General features: G+C 38.9%; 1 protein-coding gene across 1 annotated transcript; it reads right to left on the bottom strand.

The window, feature by feature from the left end:
* Positions 1 to 309: 309 nt before the first annotated feature.
* Positions 310 to 25,367, bottom strand: Cad87A (cadherin-87A). The gene is made up of 6 exons (XM_011306684.1): positions 24,840 to 25,367; positions 14,688 to 14,743; positions 9,026 to 9,243; positions 7,285 to 7,542; positions 6,703 to 6,837; positions 310 to 6,596 (listed from the first exon to the last, which is right to left on the bottom strand). The coding sequence occupies exons 1-6, from the start codon at positions 24,860 to 24,862 to the stop codon at positions 1,668 to 1,670; spliced, it is 5,619 nt and encodes a 1,872-aa protein (XP_011304986.1). The 5' UTR covers positions 24,863 to 25,367; the 3' UTR covers positions 310 to 1,667.
* Positions 25,368 to 25,369: the final 2 nt, after the last annotated feature.

Genomic DNA, 25,369 nt, shown 5'->3' with positions numbered 1-25,369 from the left:
TTTATACGATCCTTACTGATAACATGAATTTTCCGGAAAAATTGATTAATGTTATCTTTCACTCTTATTCTCATTCCTGTCGTATTAAAGACATCTACACTAAATACGCAAGACACTATATTTGATCCGGTGATTGCTATTCGCAGCAAATTCCACCGATTAAAAAAAAAATATCAATTTCCACCGTGTATTTTGTCAGAATCATGTTCATTTCACATTATTTCAAAGTGAATTTCCACAACCTATTTCTCGCTATCTCAATATTTGCTTTGATGAGTTTAGTAAAAATGGAAGAAGGACGGCTTGAGCTTTTTCAAGTTGTACAAAACATTGCTGGCCAGTCTGCTCAAATTCAATATAATAATCAATTAGTTCGGAATTCAATCGACGGATGGAATCAGGATTCGTTGCGAATCGACGTCACCGTTCAATTTACCTATACTTTTTTTTTTTTTCACTTTTTAAAATCATTTATTATTTTTTTTTTATTTTTTTGATTCACCTATGGATATGATTATGTCCGCCCACAGCCTCCTGGATCCAATCCATTAACAAAAACATTAGTTAATGAATTTACGAAAAAATTCATAATCAATGCCGCAGCCAACTATCACCAAATCACAGATCCAAAAACGTCTCCACAATTTTAACAAATTAAATATTCTAAGTTATGGACCAACCATGATATCATTAATCATGACCTATTAATCATATTTCACTGATAAACTTTTACAACTATAATTACGAGTAATTAAGTGTATTTAAGCTAGTGACTTAACATGTGTGGGATGACCACAAAATTGGCAGTATAAACGTACAGAATAAAAGTAAATACGTTAGTGGGGAAAGGAAAAGAAAAAAGAAAAAGAAAGAAAACAGAACAGGGGAAAGACCTGGACTGGACGGATCCATCTACACATTCATTTATATACATAATACCTTATATACCTGTGGTCGCCCGACAAAAAAATCCTACCACCATTCATCTCAGTTAATCAAATTTAATGATATCTACCATATGGATTATCTTCATTCAGCCATTCATCAATTAAAATCGTACCTCAAATTGGCAACGCACAAATATATACATGCACACACCAGCTAGATTAATACATAATCGTTTTCCAATCAGTTTTCTAATCTAATAGTGTCTAATACTTATATATGTCTTTCATATATATGATTTTATGATTAAAGATGTCAATGAGAATTTTATGCGCAATTAGACAAGAGATAGACAACATTATTTGACAATGACGATTATGGGATGTGTAATACATGATTGGGCTGTTTCAGAGAAATAGTCTTATCTTAACTACTCGGCAACCGGAAATAACGCTCTACTATTCTTTCAACTCGCACATTCTTAGACCAAATCATATGATCCAGTTATTGTCGAGGCCCAGTTGTGTGCGAGCTTGCGATTTAATAAATTTTCTGACCGTTTGTTGGAAGCTCATTAATCCAAATACTGATTAATCGAGTCATTCATGCAGATAACATAGTAACAAAGAATGATCATGCCATGATGATTACTACAGGAAAAAAAAAATCAAATCAAATGGAATGATGATGATGATGATGATGATGATGATGATGATGATGATGATGATGATGATGATGATGATGATGATGATGATAACGATCATTTAAATAATTTTGGCCTTTTATACGAGTCCCGAGACAAATTGTGGCTGACCATCACGATCAAGTGTTAATTGTGGGACGACAGTGGTTGATGGTTGAAATGTTGATCCCTGAAAACCCATAGCAGACTCATATAGGCTATGATTTCCAGGTAGCGTTGTATAATCCGGGGTTGTTGGCCGATGCCTATTAGCCGGGGCGGGATGTTGAATAGTAGCATAGGTGTTATCTTGCGATGTATCCATACCAACACTAACTCCACTCCCTCTTCTCTCACTGACCAGTGCCCCCTCAGGTTCACTGAAAACTTGCATCGTCAATTCCTGTTCCTCATAGAGTTTCAATTTTTGTTCAATCCAGAGAGGATTCTCAGTAGTGTTCAATTCGTCAATTATTTGTTTCTTTATGAGGCCATCTTTTTTTCTAATATCGCTGGGAACAGTAATGACCCAATGTCTGAGACAACAGCATACAACGGTAACAGTGACAGCTCCAACTAATAAAACGACAAGGAGGGCTATGAGAGCAGCGAGAGCAGGATCAAAGGGTGCCTCCTGCCGCCCAGCAAAAGCGGGAACAACATTTTCAATAGCAAAACCGATATAATAATCTTTGAGTATATCATATTTGGCATCAATTGCTCGGAGAACCTGGGGAACTGGTGTGATATTTTGATTTTTGGGGTCAACAACATGTAAATACATGTCACACCATTCCCGACGGATTTTTCCAGCAGAATCAACATGATAGCGTATCTCATCAACAACAACTCTACTTTGAGTTGCATTTGATAATTCGGCAACAATCTCATCTCTCTGTCTGTGAACCTCATCAGGGGGGCGAGAGAGAATAACCCGAATTAATTGAGAAGGTTCAAAAACCCATACGTGAACTCTCGCCATGGCGAATCGTTCCGGAGAAGCTGTCTCTTTCGCTACAATCTCAACAATAAATCTGTCCTGATTATATTCAGCCATATAACCACTGGTTCGAAGTTTGCCATCTTGAGAGACATTGAAGGGACTCGGTACAATCGATCCACTGGGCTTATCCGATCCGTATTTGTAAAGATTGGCCGATGCAACGTAATAATGTAAAGTGCCATTTTCACCAACATCCTGATCATAAGCTGTTACCTTTGCCACGATATCATTGACGTTGGCCATGGAATTGATTCCCGTGTAGTAATCACTCCTCTCAAAAACCGGTGGACTATCATTTTCATCGAGAATGGATATTGTAACGTTAACGTATCCATGCTCAGGATTAAATGTCAACGACTTTCCAGGCTCTGATGGAGCAATATAAAGATCTGGATCATTAGCCGCAACAATAGATAATACATAATTATCACGTGTTTCTCTATCGAATGATTTGTTTGTGTAAATTGTTCCATCCGATTTGTCAATGTAAAATGAAGTATTATCATTGCCTCCGGCAATATAATAGTACACTCGGGCATGTCTCCCCTCGTCTTTATCCTCAGCCGCGACTCTGCCAACCACGGAATCTTTAGGGCGATTTTCAGCTACATGGAAGCTGTATTCTTCATAAAACTCGGGAATATTGTCATTAGTATCAACAAGTACAATTGTTAAAAGCCGTAGAGTTTCATAATTGGTTGGATTACCATGATCTGTGGCAACTAAAACTAACTCAAACTTGCTCTTCACTTCTCTATCGAGGATAATTTTCGCTCGTAGTTCACCACTCTCTTGGTCAATCATAAACTCATCAGTTTCGGGTACATTACGATTACCAACTTTGACAAAATAACTGATCCTTCCGTTCTCACCGGGATCTTCATCCGTTGCTCTCACTCTCATCACCAAGTAGTTTGGTATACCCGCATTTTCGGGCACTTGGACTGTTGCATTTGGAAGTTCAGGCATAACAAATTCAGGTTTATGTTGATTAACAGCAATTACCCGGATATCTACATAAGCTTTATCTGAGTGTGGGCCTTTGCCCCCCTGGCCATCTCTTGCTTCCACTTGGATCCTGTAAGTTCCAGCACGACCAGCTAAACTCATTGCCGGATAGAGAAAACCTGTTTCTTCATTGAGACTAAAAGCCCCGTCTTCATTTCCACTCACTATTGTATACGATACTTTTCCATTCACATCGTCATCGTCGTCTTCAGCACGCACCTGGAGAATAGTAGCTGGAGGATTAATGGACAGATTTTCAGCAACTGAAGCTCGATAGCTGTGTTGAGTGAATACAGGTTTATTATCGTTCACGTCCTCGAGATGAATAACAACAGGAACTGTAGTCGATCTTCTCGACTTAATTGGCCCTCCATCGCTCGCCATAACCGTCACTGTTATTTCACCTGTTTCTTCTCGATCAAGAACAGTAGCAGCCCCAACGGTGATCTCACCAGTTTCATGTCCAATATTAAAATCAGAAGCATGCTCTCCAATCAAGCTGTAACTAATTTCACCGAAAACTCCTTCATCACTATCAGTAGCTTTAACGATGGTCACATGAGTTCCTGCTGGGGAATTTTCTCTGACAGTGACATTGTATGATTCTTGCTGGAATTTTGGATCCTGATCGTTGACATTAATAATGTTGACAATAATTTTGGCTGTTGAAGATAGTTGAGGAACTCCAGAATCATAAGCTACTACTATAAACTCGAGCTGCTTACTCTCCTCATAATCAATTATTTGACTTGTTCTTACAATTCCCGTCACATTGTCAATATTGAAGTACGAACTGGGGGGATTTATGGTATATTCCGAAATATTGCTATCAACATCTGTGGCTGTGAATGCCCCAACGATTGCTCCAGTTGGCTGTTCCTCCTGCATTTCAATCATATACTGTGGATTGTCTTTTGTCCATGGTTTTAAAAATTCAGGTGGAAGGCGATTGACATCAATAATAGTAACAACGAGGGTTCCAGCACCTTGTTGGACAACAGATGCTGATGTATCAGTGACTATGACATTGAGACTGACGGTTGCAGCAATTTCTCTGTCCAAAGCGCGCACCACTGACACTTGGCCAGTTTTCGGGTCGATGGCAAAAAAATCTTTGAATGCAGTTGTGTTGCCCGTTACCAACTGTCCATTCTTGTCGATAGCTGTTATTGGTTCAGTTATGGAAAATTTTAAAGCATCCTGACTTGTACTATCAGGATCAACGGCCTTCACCGATGTGAAGACTGTTCCAACGGGCGAATCACCAGTTATTTCTGCCCGCTGAGTATTGGGAGTGAAATAGGGTGCCTTATTATTAGTATTTTCAATTTTAATCATCAACGTTGCTGTTCCAGTAAGACTCGGAGTACCCCCATCAAGAGCAATAACTTCAATGTGATAAGCATTTCTTGTATCGTAATCGAGTTTACCCGAAACCGACACAATTCCCGTTGTTTCATTGATGACAAAATCATCGAAGGCGCCTTTCTGAATTCTATACTTCAACTCGGCATTTATACCGCTGTCAGCATCAGTTGCATAAATCTCCTCAATGAGAGTGCCAGTGGGCGCTGTTTCCGGTACACTCGCTGTATAAACGTCATGCGGAAATATAGGATCGTTATTATTCACGTCTCGCACGGTGACATTGACCATGGCTGTGTCAGAGAACAAGCCGTCTGTTGCACCAACAATTAATGAAATCCACTCATGCGTCGAATTTGTAAGATCAATGGGCCCGTTATTAGCAATGCTAATTTCCCCAGTGCTCGGATTAATTTCGAAGAAACCCATTTCGTTGCCATCAATTATCGAGTAAGTTATCTTGGAAGTTTTATCACGATCTCGCGCCTGTACTTTGAGTTCTGGTTCGAACTTCTCTGCTCCCTCATCGATAACAGCCCGATATTTATCTTGAAGAAATTTGGGGGGACTGTCATTGGCATCTGCCAGTGAAACCCTTAGCGAAACTGTTGTTGTTTGTCCATTGCCATTGTCGTCGATTGCTTTGTAGTTCAAGAAGTACTCGTTTTGCTCCTCAAAATCTAGGCATGGAGAGGTGCCCGGAGAGGGACATCCCGCTACTGTTATACTACCATTGCGCTTGTCAACGGCAAAATGCTCAGCGCCTTGACCAAGCAATTGGTAAATTATTCCCGCCGTACCTAATTCACCGCTATCACGATCTTTGGCTCTGATTGTTGCAACTGGAGTACCTGGGGCTGAACTTTCAGATACGACAGCCGCATATGTTGGCGAATTGAAAGAGGGCGCATTGTCATTAGCATCGGTTATTGTCACTGTAACAGTTGCTGTTGATGATAACTTTGGCTCAGTGTGTAATTCCTCCGCAATCACGAGAATTATAAATTTTTGTTGGTTTGGATTTTCGTAATCGAGTGAGCCATTTACCACACGAATGTTTACTGATGTACTGCCAGTAGCTGTCACTGGTTCAACACTGAATGCACCGGTTATGTCCTCCAGACGTAGAGAAAATTTTGAATTCAACCCTACGTCTGGATCTCTGACGGTCATGTCTAGATGAGGTAAAAGCGTGCCGTCAGGTACGTTCTCAGGTATCTCTATACTGTACTCTCGTTTATTAAATGTCGGCGACTCATCATTTACGTCTTTTATCGTTACTGTTGCATTTGCCGTTGAAACTGTCGAGTCATCATTACCATATATACCATTCACTACTTCTCGGGCTTTTATCTTCAATGTCAATACTCCAGTTGAATCTTTCAAGGCTTCTCGATCCAAGGGTTTGGCCGTCCTAAGTTCCCCAGAGTGTTGATCGAGGAGGAAGTAATCAAAAGGATTGCTTTCCAACTCGTAGAGAATTTGTCTCGGCATACCCCTATCTCCATCCCTCGCCTTGACAGTCATAACCAATGTACCAATTTGGTCATTCTCTTTAACAATTCCATTGAGCGAATCCAAAAACTCGGGAGGACTGTTCTGTATATCAGCTACTTTAATTTCCACCCCAGTGGTCTCTACGTTAACGCCATCCTGCAAAATCATTGAAGATACAATCAATCAACATCTACGTGTTCTCCAACCAAAACGGGGGGTCTTAATGAAGATTCATTCTTGATCTAATACTTGAGAAACTCACGCTTGCCCGCAGTAGCAATTGGTAGAAGGGTCTCTGCTTATAGTCAAGTGGCTGACGTAGCACCAGTGCACCCACGTATGTATTCTGACTCTTCTCTACGTCGACAATACCAAACTTGGCACAGGCATCGGGAAACTATTGGATAGGCATACACCAAGTAATGAGTTTCCGATATTAATTAACACCTTCCCTAACACTATTATGGAGGGACCGGGGAAAGGTGAAGAGAGGTTCTCATCTCTCTCTGTGGTCGTTTTGAGCATGTGTGTTCAGAGGGTAAAGTTGGTTATCTGGGCGTTGCAGGCACCCAGCCAGTCACCCAGCAAGGCGCTTTATCCTACTAAATTCCAACGATAAGCAGCACAATGCCATTAATTGATTGAATTCGAAAATTACAACAGCTCAACGGGGGACTATTAAAAATTCACCTTTTTCTTTTTATTATTAGCTAATGATATGAGCTCCCAATGGAATTTAAAATTAGAAGGAAACATTTTAACCTTTGATGTAATTCATTGATGTACACCAGTAACCGACGATTATATATGAATTTATTAAATCAACAATGGAAATGATATTTACCTGCGGTTGTGATACACATGACACTTCAATGTTTTCTCCAATGAAATCTGGATCAGTGACACGTATACCAGGGAGTATTGTTGTACCGATCTGAGTATCTTCATCAGCCATTGCTTCGTACGGAGTCCCAGAGAATTTCGGTGGGTTATCATTGACGTCCAGCAGAATGACATAGGCATCCACACCGACGATATTCGGTTGTTGACCCTCTGTCACTTTATCCTCAAGGCTTACCAGAAACCTTACCGTGTCATTTTCCTGCAATACATTAAACCACGAAAATAATACACATCTATATCTACACAATATTTATGCTTATTCTTCTCAATAATCGTTTGCCCAAGTGAGATTTTGCAACTGGAGGCCGTGAGAATCATCGTTAAATTTGAAAGTTTTTAATGAAAATTATCATGTCGGGAGATCTTGAAAACAACCGCTATTCTCGTCGGTGGATGCAATTTGCATGCCACCCTGAGCTTTCAAACAGTACGACTAGACTCTATGGTGGTTAGTTTTGAATGAAATTACCAGAAGGAGGGGGCGTTTTTTCACGCGAAAGGAATGTCTGTTGGTCGAGTAAAAAGGTAGATGTATATTGACTTTAGGGAGTTAACGGATAATTGAAATTGAAATTGGAAGAATTCAATTCACTTGGTCGATCATGTAATAGTGATCATCAGGGAAATCAGGAAATCTCGAATTCTCCATCCAACCACTGAGACTGATATTGACAAGTTGATCAGTGGGTAGAGAGAGAGAAAGGAGAAACCCTCGGGAAAAAGTGCACAAAGGAACACTATAATTTCCATGAGAAAGTCAATCTTTTTCCCTTTTGTGCATGTCGAACACGCAAATGTTCAAGTCTTCCTTCTATTTATCTTTATCGTAATTCCATAGCTCATTCCTCTCTTTATCCCTATCGGTGCGCACGAACAAGAAAAAGCGTTAAAGATTGGTGAAGAAGAAGAATGCAGAGAGTCGAACGACAATAGGGTTGTATCACCGGAGCGGTATTGCGAAATATACCAGTGTTCAGTGGACAAAGGCCGTCAGGTTTCTTTTTTATTTCATCAGAATAGCTGCTGTCGACAAGCCACCAAACGCCACACAAAACTCATCCTCCCTTATACCCCCCTTTTCGTGTTCATTCATTCAACTTCATTTTACTGTGTATCTCTGTTTTCCCCCTATCAACTGCACTTTTCATTTTTGCTCATTTGGTGTGCGAATAATGGATTTTATAACCAAGGAAAAGTGTTGAGTAGAATTTTTGGGATGGGTTATTGGCTTCTGCGCGCTGCCAATATACCGACGCAGTGTGATTCAATAACCATAGAGCAATGATACTGGGTTCGTTTCCCGGCTGCTGCACCAATTTTCGGCTTTTCTCGTAGGGTAAGAGTAAGTACTTCTTTCGCGGGCTATGACGAATGCTATCCAGAGCGTGGAATTGGAAAAAATCGTAAAAACCCGAAAAAGAATACGATTGGAAGAAAATTTGATTCAATTAATTGGCCGATGCGCTACTTCATTTTCTTGACTCAGTAAAAATAAGTTTGCCAAGTTACTTATGTTTTTTTCCATAATATATTCGAAAAAGGTAAAAAAATTTCAATAATTAAAAATGTAATTGTAATTATAACATGTAAGAAAATCGATTAAAAACATATATGCACATAACTTCAGAATCCTCCTAGGTATTTAATATGTTATTCAGAGAAAAAATGAAATATTGAATTACTTCACGATCCAGGGGTTTCGCGAGAGTGATGACGCCACTGCTAGGGTCAACAGTTAACTTGTCAGTCGACTGGATTCCATATTTGACTGGTGAACCTTCCGGATCGTGGCCCTTAAGGGTAAATATCTCAGTGCCCACCTCCGTTGATTCGTTGAGAGGTAAACCAAGTGGAAATCCCCCTGGCTCGAAAATCGGCGGTTCGTTTACATTATTACTCGCTGAAACAAAAAAAAAATATATATATATAGTAATTATTTATCAATATATCATCAGCAATATTGAAAAAAATGACCGAGCTACGCATTTAATGCAATTGAGGAAAAAAATAAGGTAATAAAATATTTTGGATCACAATTAATAATACGTTCTGTTCAGCTGGCGATAGTGACGATATGCTATGACCTTTAGTCTTGTTCCATTGAGGTATACAGCCCTTTTAGACTTGTTAATGCAATTTTCCAGAAAGTCCATCTCTATGGACACTTCTGTGTGCTAGATAAAATTTTACGAGAGGAAGAGTATTTGACTCTTACTTCGAAAATGTAAGAAGAGAGGGTAGCATCTTTGAAAGCAAAAATGATATATCAGTGATACCACAAACCACAATATTTTCACAGGGCCAACTCATTCTATTTGCGGCGTTATTTCCAATTGAAAATCGACCCAGTCTGAAGAGTTTAAATATTTTATTCTTTCGATTGGAATCTGACCTTTTCACCAAGAGAGAGAGACCAATAATAGAAAGACAAAGTGTCAAAACGTCTATTTAATAATTTTCATTTATAGTTTAATCGATGCTTGGTGGATTTTCGTGAATTTTTGGTGTTCTATGACGAACGTGCTTTTCGTTTGCCACTGGCCGAATGTCACCATTCGCATACGCACATCGATTAAACATTTAGATGGAACACAATCAGAGAGGGGAATATATGGAGTTTGACAAACGCGTAGCAGAACACCATTTCCCTATTGGTTTGTATACGTGTGCAGCTGTACACAGAATTTCCTCTAAAACAGCCGTACGAACCTACGATTATTGGTGGTGGTCTTCTGGTCAATGCCCACCCATTCGCACAATCCTTCAATTTCCATGGTGACACTTGCCTCCGTGTGTGTGTGTTATTGTGTGCACTTGTCTCATCGATATGTTCATGTCATAGTGATTTTACATTGTATTATATATCTTCTGTTATATACTCCTCCTCTTTTTGATCTATCACTATCACTATAGGTCAAAATGCTTGTGGTTATTTTGTATCAAAATAAATTGCTCGTTGAGGGAACCATGCATTGTTGACTGAATGTCCCATCACTGAGCTCACATTGGAAAATTCATGAGAGCCTAATAAATTGAGAAATTTGCCTTTTAAATTCCAATTTTCATGAGAATTTTCCATTCGATTCATTCTAATCGCTGCACCCCATTCAATTTCACGGCAATGAAATAGTGTATTTATTGATTCATTCATTTTGCAAGAGTTAATTATTAAAGCGAACACTAAATGCTTCCGGGCTCTTTCCAGCTTTCATGCTTTATGCGTTTATGATCAAATGCTATCAATGAAAATGTTTTTTTTGTGCTCTACGAGAGCAAATTTTGATTGTTCTTATACCAGATATTAACTTGAAAATCTCAAGTACAAATGCCGCTTGAGTCCGCTCTGTCTCACTCTCTTTTCCATTTAATTAATATTCAATTCCGAATAAATAGGATTTTTTTTTTTATCTATCTGTCAGCCACTGTATCTCCATCTCGGGTGTGCTTTTCCGTAACTGACAAGCGCGTTAGAGATACGAGGCTTTATATTATTGGTGGGAACGGATGTGAAAGCTTACCTACGGGATCGAGCATTTTCCGGGGGTTGGGATCGACGTTTATTACTATCCTTTCTGGTGTTGCCCCAATGGATAAGCTTCTTCAGCATTTGCACTCTATATTTATCTCCGTCGTTTTCAATATATCTATCTACGAAAAATTTATACGTGCTGTCTCAAAATACCGTCTCCACAGAAAATTCAATCCCACTATCACATTGGATTTTACTCAGTGGACACAAATCGAAGGGTAAAAATTTATTGCCAATGAATATCACCTGATTACATTTTCCGACTTCCAGTTTTTACAGATGGATTCACGTCTCTTTAATTTTCTAATTTTGTGTTTTCAGAAAAACAATGTCTGACAATGTGTTGCCTTATCTTTTCTATGGAATATCAATGGAACGAGAAATTTGAACTGACGTTTGATACGGGTTTGATTGTCCTGGGGAATCCTCACCACAGAACGCATCCAAAATGAACATCACCTGTCACAATCGTACAGTCTGATGTATTACAGGTTTATAACAGAAAGGCGTTTTGACAGAAGCTATTGCAATGCTAGTAGTGGGATAGGATGAATGTGGTTTTCCTCTGGAGAGGATGCCTCACTTCATCGTATTTATCATTCGACAGACAGAAATGCTAAGGGATTGTTCTCCTTATCCATGTTTTTCCCTCTCTCATCTTTCTCTGTTCGTCCGCTCTTTTTATCAAGCACACCGTCATAATTAACATACGCGAATATACGCGAGAAGAAAAATGGAAATGCACTCAAGTGTACTTTGTACTGTTATGAGTAAGGATGGAACTGAAGAGGAAAAATACTCGGATAAATATATCGTCGGTGAGGTGAACGTGAGACCGCGAGAGTATAGAACGATAGAACGATTATCAGAAATAATTGCTTGGCTACTCTGGCGGAGAGAAAGAGAAAAAGTTTTCACCTTTATCCTTTTTTTCACTTTCCACTGGAAATGCGCTTTTGTTTGTTTTATCGACAATGTACCTCAGGTATAGCCTAGGGTGTTTTTCCGTAGCAGCAAGATTTTGTTAATTGAAATTTTGCCAAGTTCAGATTTATGCTGATGTGGCAACTTGTATAAGCCTCTTTGGTTCGATCAAAAGCGTGTGGTAAAGAAAAAATCGCTTCAAAGTAGAATGCCAGCCGACAAAATGAAAACATGACACAACTATGGAATAATTATCGAGATTTCCTACTGATTGAATAACAATAATAATATTATTTAGATCAACCAACCAACCGATTCAATTGAATTGAAATTGAATTGAAAGATGAATAGAGTTAGCAAGTTTGGTGGACTATTGGCAAAGTTTACGTGCAAGTTATCTCGACTATGGAAATATTTCTTGTTCCCCGAAATTGTAAGATGAGGTTCCGGGATGAGAGTGGTTGCAACCCATGGGGCCGAAAGGGAATTTAGTCTTACTCTCAGAATATTTGTTGGAGAAGAACTGCACTCTGGATAAGATGGTTGATGGGTTGTACATGTATAGGAGGTATGGGAGAGAAGCGGGTGGTTGGAAAATCGTGAACCGGGTGCAAATAACTTGAGGTTTCCGCCAACCGGTGCTAATTGAATTCCCCGATGAATCGAACCCTCTAGTGTCGTGCAGTTGGCTGGAATATTGGCTCTTTTCATGGTGCCACATCGTCAACTCGATGAATAAACGTGACCGAACGCTCGTCAATTTTAACACGTATATTGACACTTTTTTTTTTGTCACTAGTGACCAAAACACACTGATGAAATATCATTGGAAAATTCCATTCCTACTAAATTAACATTGCAATAGAATGAACGTTCGATGAAATCAATGAAAGGGAATGGTTTTATTGTCTACGAAGCTGAAGCTTGCCACAGCATTTTGATCTTTTCTTTGTGTTTCTGTACGGTGGATATGCCATGGTATTCCACTTCCTCAACTCTGCACTTTCTTTCTGTTTGCTTGTACAATTACGCGCTCCCGGTTAACTACCAACGACCTAAAGGAAAAAATTACTCTAGAGGGTGAAGTAACGGGTTTTTTGTTCGTTAAAATCCAATTAAGTGCAGCCCCAGTGGATGTTGAAAAAAAGGAAAATGAGGAATATACGAAAAGTGGAGAATAAGGAGAAACTGGAGAAACAAAAAAGAAAATAGTGACGGGAAAAATATTGTACGATCGTTGCCACGTCAAGAGCGAGCTTCTCTCAATTAATCATTCTGTTTGCAACTTCAAACATCGATAGAAAATAAATGGAAAGATGTTGTATCGACGGACATGCAATACATTGCAAATAAGACGAATGCCCCGAATGACCGGGACAATCCTTTTGAAAATCTTGGCTGAAATTTCTCTCTACTCCATCGATGCCATTCTATTCTCATTTCATTTCATTACACTTGATGAAAATGGAAGAGTTGAAATGCAAGATTCCGATTAAAAAAATTAATGGATTTGGATAAAATTGGAGGTGAACTGCCGTGGAAAAGATGGTACGCACAATGCGCTGGTGCGCCCGTGCGACTCACCTTGGAGACGCGATCGATAGCCAACCGGAGTTCACTCAGTCTCGTACTCGTGCACGTACTAGTCCTTTCATGCACCGAGAGCCTAGATACTCTCTTTTTTTCTCTCTCTCTCTCTCTCTCTCTCGTTACACCAATAATGCTAACTTTTACCATCTCCATTTCTCTCCATAATCATCCACTATCTCCATAGTCAAAAATTCAAGACGTACAAGCCCCAACATATCAGTTATTACAGATTGCCAAAATAATAGACATTCATTGTTCTGAAGGCTTGGAATTGCGTGAAATCTCCACGGAGAACAGAGTATAAATAATTGGAGCTGACTTTGAAAGGCTAATTTCAGGATATTTCGAGTTGCCACAAAAGCAGGAGTAAGGAGAAAAAAATTGAGAATAAATATCCCTTTCAGGTCTCTCCCATTGAGAAATACCTGAAATACCTCTTGAACATGGATATACACGAATGTGCACAGATCTAGTCAGCTTTTCTCTCTCTCTCACACTCGGCATGTTAGACCAAGATTTGAACGTTTGAATTCCCCAAAGGCAACTTAAATATCTCGTCCTTAATGTAAAACGAGAAGGTGGAGATTCAACGAGACCGAGAAGAAGTCTCGAAACTAAGCGCAAGGAGAAAACGAAAAAGAATAAGGCTTTTCTCTTTCCGTAGTGATTCCCCAAAGCGTAGAAAGAAAAAAGGGACTAGTCGGAAGTCTGTATGGGCTCACTTCTCGTATCTCTTTCAGGAGGTGTAAGCGACATACGGACCCTTGGAAAAACCTTGGACCGTGAATAACCTATCCTTCTAAGATATCCGCAAACCACTCCCACATACACATCCTCCTCTTTCAACCCTTGGGAGGAAAACTATAGAGATACGTTTAATATCAATTCTCTTATCTTTTTCTTTCTCTTTCGCTTTGGCTCGGTACACAATTACATTTTCTTATCTTCATTTGCCAAAGAGAATAAACGGAACAAAAATTGTGCCATTATCCCTAAAATCTCGATTTTTCTTCGCTTAAAAAACACCCATTAACCGCAAACAACCTTTCACCAAAACTTTTAAATAAATGAGAAAAAATGTCTACCGTAGGAAGACCCATAATAAAAATTAATGTATGTGAGAACAGGCATGAGGTACTTTTACGTCATTAAAAAAATGGGAAAAGTTGAGACAGAGTAGAAAATAAGAATGACAAAAGTTGTATGAAATCTCAACTCAATTCTCTGACTAACTCGCACACAATGTGTTCCCTATTACGTAAAAAAAATAAAAGAAAAAAATGTGAGACTGTTGGACTTACCGACACAGGTGGCAAGCAGCCAAATAGCCAGGAGGTGGCATCCCTTGGTGGTGAACCTGCAAGTATAAAAGTAGAGCCAATTGTTGGTTGAATGGAAAATAGAACAAAATGAAAAATTTGTAATTTTTTTCTTATCAACTCTTCCTTCCGAATAAATGAGATTGAAGCGAGCACAAAATTATACTTTGCCATCAATTTCCAATCGAGTTCTACTGCAATTGGAGAATCTCTCAGGAAAAATATACCTTATTTACCTCTGAAAGCGTCATTATACGCATAATATTTCCAGCACGAGTCCATTTACAATGTCTAACCCATTCCCATCCCTTTTCACTTTGGACTTTAATATTCGATGCCAGAGATTGGTTTTATTCTCTTGAGCCGGTATTCGACGTATTCCGCGAATGGTGCACATCCAAATCCGATATTTTCATTTCCCTCCCGGCGAGTTATCCCCATCTGACTTCCTCATTGCATTCAAAACTTCCCTAAGCAGTACATTCTACTCTATTTTCCGTTTCCCTCCGTCCTCTTTTCTCCCCTTTTCACCATTTCATGGTTCTCGTTTGGTACACTCTACATTCAACTTTTACTCCATCTCCTGATTTAGAAACTTTCCAATGCCAATTTATTTTCAACCGTCAACTGTTGCTAAAACTTTTTCTCAATTATTAAGGTGCGGAATACTTGATGTTCCTTCCTTTTAAAAATAAGTTTGAACACGATAAAAAGCTGCCAATATAGGGCCGATTCAAAGAACCAATAAGTTAAACTCAATGGACATGTAATAGAGTAAAAAAAAGCAGTGAGTGAGTTTCTCACAATGAAATAGAAATAACATCTTACAAGTTAAGTGGTCGGAAACAGTGCAGTTTTAATCGTTGATTTTATGTAATCATAAAAGTTTTAGAAGCTCCTCGAAAAGTACACTAACGAGCTTTCAGCCACTATTGTTACCTTTATTACGAAACTTTTGTATTTTTACCCCCTTTTCTCCAATACTGCTATACTTCTCCTGCCTTCCAAGTCATCAACTTTATTAGTAACTTTATTTCTTTCTTTCTTTCTATGAGCATATCACATTTCCTAGTTTAGTGTGAAACCCGATTTATGCTTGTGTGTATGAAAGATACCAACTCTCAGAGACCTTTTTCCCGGCGCAAAATATCACTCTCAATTACCTTATATTACCATATAAGGAAAAATAAAAAAAAAACGACTAAAATATCTAGTGTTGAATAATGCGGAAAATTTTTAATCTCAAATGCAATAATGCTCTTTATCCGTCCCTACCTTCTTGAAAAAGCAGAGCTACCCTCTCAAGTTCCATTAGCAATGCACGGAGACCATCTGAGAAACTCATTAACAAGACATTTTTTTGCATCAAAAGACACCCCCCTGGTCCTCCCTGCTCCTCGCTGACTAGTCACTAGTGTCATTCACTTCTATTATGGTGGAATATCGGTAAAATGTTGACGTGACAGGAAGCACCCGAGCGTTGTACATAAATGTAATATCCGTTAATCTTTCATGGAAAATGCATTTCGCTAAAAACGTGACGCATAAAATAAGTAAAAAATAATTAATTTTAACTTAATGACTAAATCCCTCAACATAGTCAGTGACAACGATAATTGAAGTCACAACTGTTCGTGGCAGCTTCCTCACTGAAAGTTTTTGGACTATATTGGAAGAAGTGACATCAACACGAGTAAAAGTTCTCTCTACCTTTCAATGAAAAAGCCTTGACCTACTCCTCTCTTTATTTCTTGTTAAAAAATCCACAATAGGAGTAAGAGATGCTCTTTTCTCTCTAAATTTTTTCAAAACAATTTGGAAAACAAAAGATGATGTTCCCTCTTTTTTGAGGGCGTTGGGAATGCTTTCAGCAAATGAATTATGCTTTTGAGGGAAGTATCCACCCTTTTTTTTACCATTAAAATTAAATTGATTGAATCTTCATCAAAAATAATTCAATCAAACGAAATTAATAGTAATATCCAAATTACCGAGGAATAATCAATAAAGGTAGTATTTAATGCCATCTTCAATGTACATAGAGCACTGAGAGAGATGTATTTTTTAACACTAGTTGGACAGTGTTAATTTCCCAAGCAATTTGCTTCGATACCCCAAGCGAGTTGATTAATTCCGCGGCTACAATCAGCATGGTGTAATGATTGCGATCTACCCCAACCTCCTCCAAGTCCCTCCCTCGTGGCTAGCCGAGAACTAATGAGACGCTCTTGGAGTGCTGATAACCCAGGGACCAATTAAAATATTCGTGTTACCTTTGAATTTCAATGAAACGATTGAGCCTTCATTATTCTTTTAAGATTAAATTATTGAATTTTTACTCTGCAGAATAGTATGTTGTATTTTCCAATTTGCTCAATGGAAATATAGGGAGAAAATATTGGGCGAGTTGTATTGACAAATATTGGAAAAGGTCGAGCGCAAAAATTGAGGTAAAGCCATCTCGTGCGTGATGTGGAACGAAACGGATCGTGAAATTCGACAGTGTCGAGGAACTGCTCTCAGCCACGGTATATAGAGAGAAAATCCCCAGGGCTTATTACGTGCTCTGTGAAAACTGCATTACGTGTGCCGTCCTACCGACAAACAACGAGAAGTATATATTGCAATGGGTTGATGAAAGATTTTTCGCATTATAAGCTTGGGATTGAATAAATATAAAATATACATATCGCCCCAAACGGAATGAACGGAAAATATAAGTAAGGTTCGCTCTGTCCATAGAAATAATAAAATTAGAATAGTTGCTTTGTGGGGTGCAAGGTGGTCTGCGTCGAGAATTTTCACTTGCCACAACAGTCAAGAGAGTTGAGCGAGAACAAAGGGAAAAAGCTTAACGAAGGATGATGAAAAACCCATGGAGGTTCTGAAGATAATTCTCCGCTACATATAGAGTACTCGTTTCACTATGCATTATCCTAGTTACATCGAGAGAGAGAGACCCTTTTTGTACATTTCAACGAATCTACCACCATACTACACAGGACACCCAAATACTTAGTGATTTTATCTCGCCTGAGCCCCTGTAAAAACTACCTCAATAGTCGATAGCTAAATCGGAAGCGTTTGAGAGTGACAAAAAAAGTTGGCGAATAATTTGATTCCTCTTCAATAATCTACACATTACACTCCCATTTAGAATCAAGCAATGAATTTTCCGCATACGAAATTATGCACAAAAACTTTTTATATTTTCAAATAATTTTCCTAAGGAAATATGAAATACTTTTTAGTGGTTGAGAGGATAGTAAACGTGGATGTGAACGTTTGGGAATTGTGGAGATAACGCACGAACTGGTTGACGTATATAAAATGCGCGGACACGTGACTATTGCCAACTATTACCAGAAAGAGCAAATTCGCTGTGCAATTGAAAAAGAAGGGGGCCATTGAATTTTCTCCACCCTTTTTCATCATTTAATATGAATATAGCTAAGTAAAATTAAAAATATTAAACTAGTGAAGATTACTCTAGTGCCAACATATACCTCTGGTAATCAGTCACTTCTGTCTAACGAACTTGGAGTTTAAAGTGAAACAGCATTTACCAGTACAAGCGGATTAACGTACTCACATGCATGCACTAGTGCAAATAAACCCCCGGGTTTTGTCGAAAATTCCTAGAGAGCGAGAGAGTTAAATAAAACGTGACTTGGGCAACTCTCGGCATACCAGGACTTTTAGGTCATAAACCTAACAGACTGTGGGCAGTTTTGTTTCCCTGTGCATAAAATTTTCACAGGTTTTCATATAGCTATCTTGTTGCATCCACATGGAAAATGTTTAAACCCAGCCATCATCGACCTTAACGTTTCGTCATCGATTTTCGTAGGGGTCTGAGGGATGTGGATGCCAAAGCCATTTTATGTACATGCAGGCTGTAATATTACGCGCATGGCTGTCCTGTAAAATATATTGGCATTTTCGATTCCGTATAAATTGATATAACTAGCAGGCATGAAACCGGCAGCCATTGCTTCCACAGTTCAATGAACATAATACCTATCACTATAACTTTTAATTGCATTCATTCGTTGCTTTTTCTTGCTAAATTGCAGGAGAGCGAATTAATGGCAATTTGTTTAATAAAATTAGTCTGGTACAAATTTACATACGAAATATTTGCAATTATTTACGCCCTAGTTTCATGTCATCATTGCCCAATAAAAAAGACAAACGACCTTGTAATTTGCCAGTTACATAGTTCGGTTCTCGCGGTGTATAACAAAAACTGTTAGGCAATGGGTTATGGTGTGAATAGTTTTGTGAGAAATTCTAGTTTGATTTATCGTCGGGACGAACAACAAACGATAATGAACATGTGAGAAATTTTCCCGGCATTTGTATTGTGTGAAAGTGAAAATAGATTATGGCACTCAGTTGGTTTTTAAGTTTTACAATTTCACCAAGCAATTGAACAAAAAGGGTATAATCCTCGGGACGAAAAAAAATATATATATATAAATCATGAATGAAGAATCTTTTCCACTTGAAAATTTCGCTTCCTTATGATTGCTAAATTATAAAATCTTCCCTCCCTCGTGTAATTCGCCAGAGTTACGACATCAATGTACTTCCTCAGTGAATCTTCATTATAACCATCCCGTCATCATTGATTTTAATCTCAAGCCAGCGAATATAATGAACAAAAGGTGAAAGGATTTAAAAAAAAACCATCAACTAGCAAGTTCTTCCTGGAGCTTTGAATAATTTCCAAATTGTACATCATCTTTCTTACGGACGTCTTATTCACCGAGCATAACGGTGATGGGCGGAACATTCACCACGTCGACGGCTTACCACGTGTAATCGTCCTAATGAAATTTAAACTCCCCCAAGGTGCTTTTGTTCGAGTATTAACTCAATTCAAACTCATTCACACTCATTTTATATTCTACTACTATTATATATGTACAGTGTACACCCTAATTTAATTAAACACATACACAGAAACCAGGGCTTTGTTGAAAGAAACTTCCCCTCAATAAATCATTTGAAAAAATATTACGAATCAATTGCTCAAGGAGATATGACGACATCGAATAACGACACTCCCTGGTGAGCTCTGGAATTTGATTTTATCCGTCATAACGAGATGGAAAAAATGGAATAAAGATATCCGGGGTGCTCGAGGCTCTCTCTCTCTCCCTCTTTCTCTCTCAATTCACCTTATGTACCCTTCGCAACGAAATAGAGGGCTTTCCGCTTGCTAGCACACAGTATATACAGCATTCCATCCAACTTGCCTGAGATATCTGCATATCTAGCACGGGATGATGTACCAGTTCAGCGAGGAGAGCGATAAGGTGGTCCCCTTACGATAATCCTCCTGGAGGAGAGATTGAACGATCAATCGAAATGGCAAGGGCTATTCAATCCTTAATAAAGCTCCATCGATGCGCATTAAGACTGCCAAAATGGCCTACCTATCCCACCTCCCATTCCCCAAATATCTCCATCAATTGTTCATTATTAAATTATATGAAATCACCGATTACTGGACAATCGCCAAACCAAATCTAGGTAAGTTTCAAATCGATAGATTTCTCGGAAGGTATGAGTATTAGTAGCTTTGCGTGTTGAGAGTCAGTTAAATTTAATTGGCAATACAATTAGCGCAAGTCGAGCGAAGCCATTGAATTTTACCTCTCAATTCGAGTCAGTTGTTTCAGTCTGACTAATTTAAGGATTAAGAAGCAATTTAAGTTGGAATTCATGAGAAGAAGGTTATTTAATCTGAGGAAAATACTGTTCGGTTAATACTAGTGGAAATTTCTCTCAAGCTAGTATAGAAATGCACCAACCCTTGAATTTAGTGATATACCATCGATTTAGCGAACAATGAAATGGCCGTAAAGCAATATTAGCATTCTCAGGTTTCAAAGTTGGGTGAAATGGTCTTTGCAGAGGCTAGAGAATAGAGGAAAGGTCATACCCGATCACTAACAGCCGTTGTGCAAATGTGCACTCGAGGTATAGAGGAAGATAAGCGCAACCAAAGGTAGGAAGCTATTTCCTGGGTGGACAACTTTTGGCACAAAGGGAAGTCGTTTGAAACATCTGTCGCAGAGCTTTAGGGCGGCAAGTGTACAAGTGAGCAAGTAAGATGAAGATGGCAATGACAATTAATGATGTGTGCTGTTTACTTTCGATGATAATCAACAAAAATCCATTAAATCATGTTCTTTGCAATGATTGAAATCTACCGCACCTAACTGTCAAATGAGCATCAAAAATTTAAAGTGCTAGTATTCTAATATGATTAAGTATCTCTCCGTAAATTTGTCCTACAATGGAATTTTACATGCAAATGGTACTTCCATTACATAACTCGTATATAAGACCTCTTGGAACTACACATTTTCATTCCTGCCGGTGTGCCGCTGTGACACAGAACTCTCAAGTCCCCTCAAATTTACATCTGTTCCACTTTGCTGATTTCCATCCCCCTATTGCGCAAAGTATATATTCAGTAGCTTTTCCCATGTATCTGTATATCCTAGATTTGTAACTGCACAGTTAGTCACCGATGGAAAGATGTATACAATTTATATACTCAAGCACAAGTACATATGCTGAGATTTCGAATATTCTTTAGTGTCCGCTTTTGAAAGAGAATATTTTCCGGTCACTGGAAAAACTCGATGGAATTCGATTGGTATAGTAGTTAGTTTGTTCCCCTCCCCATTGGCTCATGTTCATTCCCGATATCGACGTACGTGTCCCGTGCCACTGGGAAATTGCTGTCTTGGGAAATTTCTGGCCGCCTACCTCTGTACCAACAGGTGAGACATGTTGACGCGGGGATTACTGGATTATGTATGGAGACTGGGATAAACTTTCGGATTTTTAACTGATTATTGATTTGGGTGATTGGTAAAATTTCCCCATTTACTTAGCATTGACAGTTGGATATTTATACCTGTTGCAATAGTCCGATTTATTACACCGAAATCTGCTTTTTATTCATCGAAGCATGTGGAGCTGCGCATTTGAATCAATAATTTCGAAATTACATATGCGGGCGGACCCTTCTTCCCCTCGCATCCCTTCATCAAAATCTACATTCCTCCAGCGTACTTAAATAGTCATCATTAAATTCGTGCCTCTAACGCGTGCATACCCAACGCCTCTATTAATACCCACCCGTTTATGCCCTTAATTGTGTTGGCAATGGAACAAAATAAAATTTAACGTTTAATACTCCCCACACGCATCTCGTCAGCGAATCATTCATTTTCCAACATGATTAATCAGTTTGTTGATCGAGAGACGTCACTGTTTTGGTTACTCGATTGATCTCATCTGTATTTAACTGACATCACTCACTCATGTTTGGAATTTCCGGTGTGAAATTCGATTATCGGTGATGGATGCGGAAAGTTAACTACTTTCCCCATCATCAGAAGAATGAAAACTGCATTCACGTGGTTCAGTAAAAGTGATATCAGGAATGGTTGACAACTTTCGTCGTTGTTGACTCTCTTCTCATCATTTTCGGACCTTTTTATATTTTTATCGCTGTGCGGCGACATCCGAAACAATGTTTTCTAAACCAAGCGAAAATAGCTTAGCGCGAAAATTATGAATTTTGCCGTTACGTGAATTTTTGCAGGATTCTTCCTATTTTTAGCTTATTATTCACTCCAGCTATAGAAGGAAATGGGTCAAGTGTACCAACTATTCATGTGGTCTTACAAGCTCATGCTTCTCAACGGTGAATTCGAAAATGACAAACAATGAAGAATGCACTTCTCTCGTCACCCTATTTCTTTTCATAAAACTGTGATGCCACTCATGATGACAAATATTTCGCCCGGAAAAAAAATACCCAATGCACATTTACATGTATTTTTTCAGCTTGGCATAGTACGATGAATGATTGTGTTAATGATGTGATAAAAGCTAAATTGGATGTAAGCGTCGCCATGAAGGAGAATTGATTGGACAGTACCGATGAATCGATGAGAGAGGAGGGTGACACCGTGGGGTTTATCCACGGTGAATGTTCCCATACACATGTGACATCGAACAGTCGATCCTCATCTCATCGGTCCGCTCCTCGGTCTGTCATGTCTGTCGTGGTGGTTCCCCATGCCAGTCATGTTAATGACACATGACCTGCATCCTGCACATAACAACCAAGTAGAGAGCCCTTATCCATGTACCTCACATGGGCAACGGTTGCATACTTGTCTTCTTCGTGGCCCAGACGTCTGATTTAAAGACTTCAGAGAATTTCTCATTTCTTTGAATGGACAGCGAGCGACGAGAACAGGCTATTTTGTTGAACACTGTCCTACAGATGTGTTGAAATCTCAATGGAAAAATTTCATTCGGTTTAGATGAATTTTTCTCATTATATTAAAAATCTTCTTTTTTTTTTCATTTTATTTCCAATGGTGAACTGTATTAATCATGTCTTGAATGTTTCTGAATGTGGAGGTCACGACGAGATGCCGTTATTTTGGCGTCAGTGGAGAAGCTGGTTGACGACAAACGATGAGGGCCTTCTCTCATTTATGATTTTCAAGTCTCTTGGATATATATATGTAAATGCGTTGGGTGGCCCGACGTACATGGTACGAGTTATGTGTTACAGCCCGCTAGCGGTTATATTATAGGATAGGAGATAGTCCAGTGGCATTTTCCTTGCCTCGCGTCATAAATTCATACAGACTCTCTGTACTCACTTGGAATGCTGTATTCCAATGTTCGTAACCCAGAGAGATATGAATATCTTGACTGTTTGATTGCATTTTCCCTCAAGATTAAATTTCCAACCATTTTATCCAAGTAAAAATTCCGATTTCTCTTATTCCAAAATACATTTTGTAGAATAAATTATCTTAATAATGATAAGAACGCGGAATGATGCTAATTAAATGTATATAAAGGGACTCCTAAGTTAACTTACAAGGATGACCGTCGGTTCACCGTGGTCATTGACCCAGACCTCTTCTACTCTTCAGTTAACGGATACATTTCGCGTTCACTCATAAACGTACTTTTTATGATTTTACGGTGGAGAATTATTGAAAAAAGTTGAAAACACATTTCCAAATCATCATTTCCAATCATTATTTAAAGCCTGATAAGAATGTAATAGAGGTAAGAACAATGGCTTTTGCCACTTGCCATTTTTCAGGAATTCAATCCATTTGGCAAATTCAATTTTCTTGAAAAATGTGGGAGTAAAAAAGGCGTGAGAGAGCAACGGTGCTGTGTATAGAAAAAAAACAATAGGCAACCCGGTGCGATGTCGGAGTCAGATTAAAAGAATTTATCCCCACTGTTACTGAGATGCAACTGTAAAAACTATTCACCAATTTTCTGTCTTTCCTCGAAAAGGAGGTATTACCAGATTATAACCGACTTGACGGATTCTATAGAAAGATTGCGCAATCTGGGTGAATGTAATAGTTAGGTGAATGCTTCCGCACCGACATTCCTGCGTCTTTGCCTTTCATTACTTTTCTTTGTCAAGTTGGGCTCATGTGAAAATATTATTTCTCTATGGATATGCACAGGCTAATACTGATTGACCATTGACATGTATTTTTCGAAGCAGTGCTTACCATAACTAGTCAATACAATAACAAGTTGAAGAAAGGAGTAGAAAGAATGCTTGGAATCCTTCGTCATCTGCTGTTCCAAGAAAAAATATAAAACAAAAAGTAGGAGAATGGAAATTTAGATTATTCATCACGGAATAGAATAGAAGTTAGTCGATCGTTTACCAAGACTATTCCCTATTGTCCCTCACTTTCACCCGACGTCGAACGACCTTGCTCAACAAGAAACGCCCATCGCAATGGATGAAAAAATGTAGGCCAATGTTGAAGACAATTAATGCCCACAGATATATAATTCAAGAGCTTGGACATAAGACTACTGCACATAGACGAAATAACGGAAAATGTGTGGTTGCCGCTGGGGCCGTTGCCGGCTGAGCCCGCCTTCTACCTTCCACCTGTTCCTCATTCTATTCTACATTCTACAATATACACCTCTTGAATGCACACCAAACTTCTCCGATATTTCATAAAATCCCCACATCCCAGGCCACTTTATCTTCTCACCTACTAAGTAACAAATCACATTAGAGGTACTCACATCAATCCTGGATCCCTGCCCATGGTGCTCCACCAATCACACGACAATTCTTTATGCAGCAGTGTATCACTTTGTTTTTATCTATTCAAGTTCACTTGACACTCATTTCACAACTTACGTCTTCAGTTCGTCTCGAAGGAGATGAACCAACGCCCAAGAGCCGCACGTGGATCCTTAACTTACTCAATGATTAAGTCCTTCTTCATTAAATAATTATTAAAAATCACTTGATATGACATTACACTAGCATAATGGAGTTGGACTGGTTGATAACAGGACTCGGCGGGAGCCTGCTAGAATAAAGTAGTAGTTCACCCCAGTATTTTCATATTTGTAAGGAATTTTGTTGTAGCACCCCAGAGTGATAAATGAGCAGATTTATTGCTGGGTTTTTAATTGAAATAGCGTATTTGTAAAAGTGTCGTACTATTGGGAGATGTTGGGGGATGTGGAAGGAGCGAGAATGCAACACAGCATCGGATGCTGGTGAAAGGCAACTGCAGTGTTGTATGTTGTGTGTTGCGACTGCG

Source organism: Fopius arisanus, unplaced genomic scaffold, assembly GCF_000806365.1.
Source record: "Fopius arisanus strain USDA-PBARC FA_bdor unplaced genomic scaffold, ASM80636v1 scaffold00002, whole genome shotgun sequence".
NCBI classification, from domain to species: Eukaryota; Metazoa; Arthropoda; class Insecta; order Hymenoptera; family Braconidae; genus Fopius; species Fopius arisanus.
Note: the sequence above shows the minus strand (reverse complement) of the source record. Positions and strands in the feature narration are given on the sequence as shown.